Source organism: Arachis ipaensis, chromosome B08, assembly GCF_000816755.2.
Source record: "Arachis ipaensis cultivar K30076 chromosome B08, Araip1.1, whole genome shotgun sequence".
Lineage (NCBI taxonomy): Eukaryota > Viridiplantae > Streptophyta > Magnoliopsida > Fabales > Fabaceae > Arachis > Arachis ipaensis.
In genome coordinates this window covers 125,917,587-125,921,754 of record NC_029792.2, presented here as the reverse complement: position 1 = coordinate 125,921,754, position 4,168 = coordinate 125,917,587, and the positions used below count along the sequence as shown (strand labels likewise).

Below are 4,168 nucleotides of genomic sequence, written 5' to 3'. Positions count from 1 at the left end.
AATCAAGCGGACGGTCCAGATCAAATCTCTTACTTCTAAGTTCTCACCGACCACTGCACCACAAATACACACCCGCAATGCACCGTAACATTTTCCCACTCCCTTTCTCTTAACCAAGACACTTCGTCATTACTTGATCATTCGTTTCTCTCACAGTTTCCAAGGCAAAGGAAAAAAGAGATACAAGAAATTGTTAGTTAGTTAGAGAGAAACCTGTTTTCCGATGAAGTTGATCGGTGTTGATAACGCCGCTTCCTCCACCGTCGACGGTGGACGGAAAGTGCTGGTCGGAGTGAAATTGGATACTCGGAGCCGGCAATTGCTGACGTGGGCGCTCGTTAAGGTGGCGGAGCCCGGCGACCACGTCATTGCACTCCACGTGCTCGACACCATCACTGGTAACTCTCTTCTCTCTCTTTGCTTCGACTTCGTTTGCGTTTTTGTAACGTTACGTGGAATCTCGTTGCAGAAGGCACGTCAACGCTGCTATCTCTCGTGAAGACCTTCAATTCCGTTCTCGCTGCATACGAAGGTTTCTGCAATTTAAAGCAGGTCCGTTTCTCCGTTGTTTCAGTTCCATTTTCTCCCACTCGCATGTTTGGTTGCCTAGAAAACTGAAAACGATTATAAGAAAAATAATAATTAGAAACGAGCAGTTACTGTTTTGGTTGTTGGTAGTATTAACTTATTCTCATTATTTCTCTTTTTTTTTAGGAAGAGGTTTTGGGAACTGAATTCGTGCTGTTTTAATGCAGATTGATTTGAAACTGAAAGTGTGTAGAGGCTCTTCAACAAAGAAGGTTCTGGTGCAGGAAGCGACGTCATTTGGTGTGGAGACTGTGATTCTCGGAACTTCGGCGACGCAGCATACGATCCGGTCGTCGGTGTCGGTTGCTAAGTACTGCGCAAAGAAATTGCCAAAGTGTGTCTCTGTTTTCGCTATTGATAAGAATTGCAAAATTGCGTTCAGCAGAGAAGCTTCTAGAGCACACTGTGATCAAGGTTAATTTTCTTTCAACTTTGTTATGAGTATGATGATTTTGATTTATTATTATTGTTCTCTTCATCTTTTGCCTATGTGAGATGTAGAATTGATCATTCTCTTGGTTAGGAAAAGGAAAATTATAAGAAGAAATTGAGAATGATACAAACTATACTATTGTTAAAATGGCAGAGAAATTACATGAAGATCCATTATTGTTGCTAAAATCGTTGGTGGCTTATGGTTCGAACTTGAAGAGTTGTGAGAGTTGTGCAGCGGTTTTGGCACCACAAGAGGGTTCTGAAACCAATGAACTGATGCAAGGTTTGCCAGAGGATCCTGAAAAAGACAATTCTCTGGCTTTAGTACCGATTCAGAAAGTTGATGATGCTCCTTCGCCTTGTTATTCAATTGTGGTGAGGGGTTCAAATCAGTCGAAACCTGGTTGGTCGTTTCTTCGCCACGTGTTCCACCCCCGAAAGCATACCTCTAAGTCATCACTGAAAAGCTCAATTATTTTCCAGCGCCCTTTGCGGCATCCCAGTTGGCATTTTTCAGCTGTAGTCCACCCAGATCAGAAACAGGCAAGTACTACTGAGAACAATGATCAGTCCAGTTATGCCCTGGATGGAGAGAGTGGTGCAATTGTGCCATTTGGATCTTCTGCCACCTTTCCTATTCCCTCCCTTTGTGGTGACTTGAGTAGTGTTTCTTTAGAATTGTTGGAGGGCTTACGAGAGAAGTACTTGTCTTCGTGTATATCGTATAGTTTGCAGCATCTTGCATCTGCAACAGCTAGCTTTTCACCTGGTTTGCTTGCTTACTCTGACTTTCATTTTCCCTGATTTTGTTCTTGTGATTTTCTTGACATGTCTTCTGACAAGTTTCTATACACACGGTCATTAATCAGAAAATTTGGTCGGCAGAGGTGGAAGTAGTTATGTATACAGAGGACATCTTCCAGATGGCAAGGAATTGGCCGTGAAGATTTTGAAACCATCTGTAGATGTGGTGAAGGAGTTTGTTCAGGAAATTGAGATACTTACAACTTTGGATCACAAGAATATAATATCTCTATCTGGATTTTGTTTCGAGGGAAATCATCTACTACTGGTTTATAATTTTTTATCAAGGGGAAGCCTAGAAGAAAACCTTCATGGTAAATACTTAAAATCTTGGGTTTTCTGCAAGGTATTACATAGATCTTCACATTCTCTAATCAGTCTTTTTTTACCTTGTGCTTTCTACCAAAGGCAATAAGAAAGACTCTGATGCATTTGGTTGGAAAGAGAGGTTTAAGGTGGCTGTGGGTGTGGCTGAGGCATTGGACTATCTGCACAACGGCTGTCCGCAGGCTGTGATCCATAGGGATGTAAAATCTTCAAATATCCTCCTTTCAGATGATTTTGAGCCGCAGGTTAGGCACTTATTACCGTTTGAAATTTTTTTATCTTCATTTTATTTATCCATGTCTTAAACCATGTGGCCATGTACTCAGCTCTCAGATTTTGGACTGGCTAGTTGGGGAACAACTTCTTCCCATGTTGCTTCTACTGATGTGGCTGGAACTTTTGGGTAAGTAACATTCCCTCGTGTTCCTCCTTTGGCTTGGTTGCCTTTACTTTTAATTTGATTTGATGTATGAACACCTTTTCTTTTGACAGATACCTTGCACCTGAATATTTTATGCATGGTAGAGTGACGGACAAAATTGATGTATATGCATTTGGCGTTGTACTCCTTGAGCTTCTCTCGAATAAGAAGCCCATTGACAATGAATGTCCAAAGGGCCAGGAGAGCCTTGTTATGTGGGTAAGTTGTTTTTCCATTGTTATGAATTAAAAACTACTTGTAAAAACAAAAGAAGTGCGTACATATTAAGAACCCAACATCCTACAAGACATGCATTCTAATTCTTGGATCTCAATGTGATTGATGACAATATACAGGCTACACGAATTCTGAAAGATGGGAAGTTATCCCATTTGCTTGATCCAAACCTAGGCTGTGAATATGACCATTGCCAGATCAACAGAATGGTTTTGGCTGCTACTCTCTGCATCAGACGTGCATCTAGATTGCGACCTCAAATCAGTCTTGTAAGTGTTCTATCTGTGCAAATTCACTTGTTTCCATTTTATGCAACTTTAATGTTTTTAATAATATCAGTCGTGTTTTTTAATCGCAGATATTGAAACTTCTGCAAGGTGATGAAGAAGTGACGAAGTGGGCAGAACAAGAAGTTAACACACCAGTGGATCCTGATGGACTTTATGAGGAATCGGTTCCAACCAATATTCAGTCCCACCTTAACCTTGCTTTATTGGATGTGGAGGATGATGCAGTTTCTATCAGTAGCACCGAGCCGACTGTCTCATTGGAGGATTATTTACAGGGAAGATGGAGTCGCTCCTCAAGTTTCAACTAGCCAGTTCTTAACGGTACTCATCTTTGAAGCAAAGTGTTTCACTATATACATATTTTGTTTCCCTAGGTTAGATTATCAAAACCCTTTGCTTTGATCGTGCAAATGGAGTCTTGGAAGAGAGGCGCAATAGTCTAGCCCCCTCCTTGATTTTGTACTTACATATTTGTTCATAGTTCAATGGAAAGGTTTTAATGAGTGCTTGTTGCCAAAATTGTCTAGATTTGAGAAAAGCATAAGTGTATATTCCATGCTGATAGTGGCCTCTTGCTTCTTGGTTGAATGGTGCCACGTCTAAGGTCCACCTAGGATGTTGTGACCATCATGTGCTTTTTCCCTTTTCTAAGGTTTGAAAAAGCGGAATGGTGAAATTGTATTCCTTTTTTTTTTTTTTAATGTGTAAATTTCATTGTATTTATAGATATAGATTCTATTATTACAATGTGTCCAAACCTTAATCGCCCCCCGCTGTTGAACTTCTTGAGGAAATGCGGCTCAACTGAATAAACGGTATATGGACATTTGGACAAAGGAGAAGTTTAAACCTGACCTGTATTATTGTTTATTACCTGTGCTCTTCTGGATTAAGGCATCGTTTGTTTCATGTTCATGTCCATTAGAAATATGGCCTAAGTGGTACATGCTTTTATTGATTACTGTTTGGTTGCTGAGACAAAATTTTAAAAGGGACAACGATACACAAATAAAAATAAAATATAATAATATATGTATTTAGTGTATTAAAGATACTAAAATTATGT

General features: G+C 40.0%; 1 protein-coding gene across 1 annotated transcript; it reads left to right on the top strand.

The window, feature by feature from the left end:
* On the top strand, positions 46-3,938 carry LOC107613385 (probable receptor-like serine/threonine-protein kinase At5g57670). Its single transcript, XM_016315351.2, has 10 exons — positions 46-398; positions 470-552; positions 756-1,002; positions 1,175-1,792; positions 1,893-2,141; positions 2,236-2,399; positions 2,481-2,557; positions 2,647-2,794; positions 2,932-3,081; positions 3,171-3,938. Exons 1-10 carry the CDS (start codon positions 224-226, stop codon positions 3,408-3,410), a joined length of 2,151 nt encoding a protein of 716 aa, XP_016170837.1. The 5' UTR covers positions 46-223; the 3' UTR covers positions 3,411-3,938.

Coding starts and splice junctions, on each gene's coding strand:
- LOC107613385 (XM_016315351.2), top strand. CDS start 224: ATGAAGTTGATCGGTGTTGATAACGCCGCTTCCTCCACCGTCGACGGT. Junction 399..469: donor CGTGCTCGACACCATCACTG/GTAACTCTCTTC, acceptor ATCTCGTTGCAG/AAGGCACGTCAACGCTGCTA. Junction 3,082..3,170: donor TGCGACCTCAAATCAGTCTT/GTAAGTGTTCTA, acceptor TTTTAATCGCAG/ATATTGAAACTTCTGCAAGG.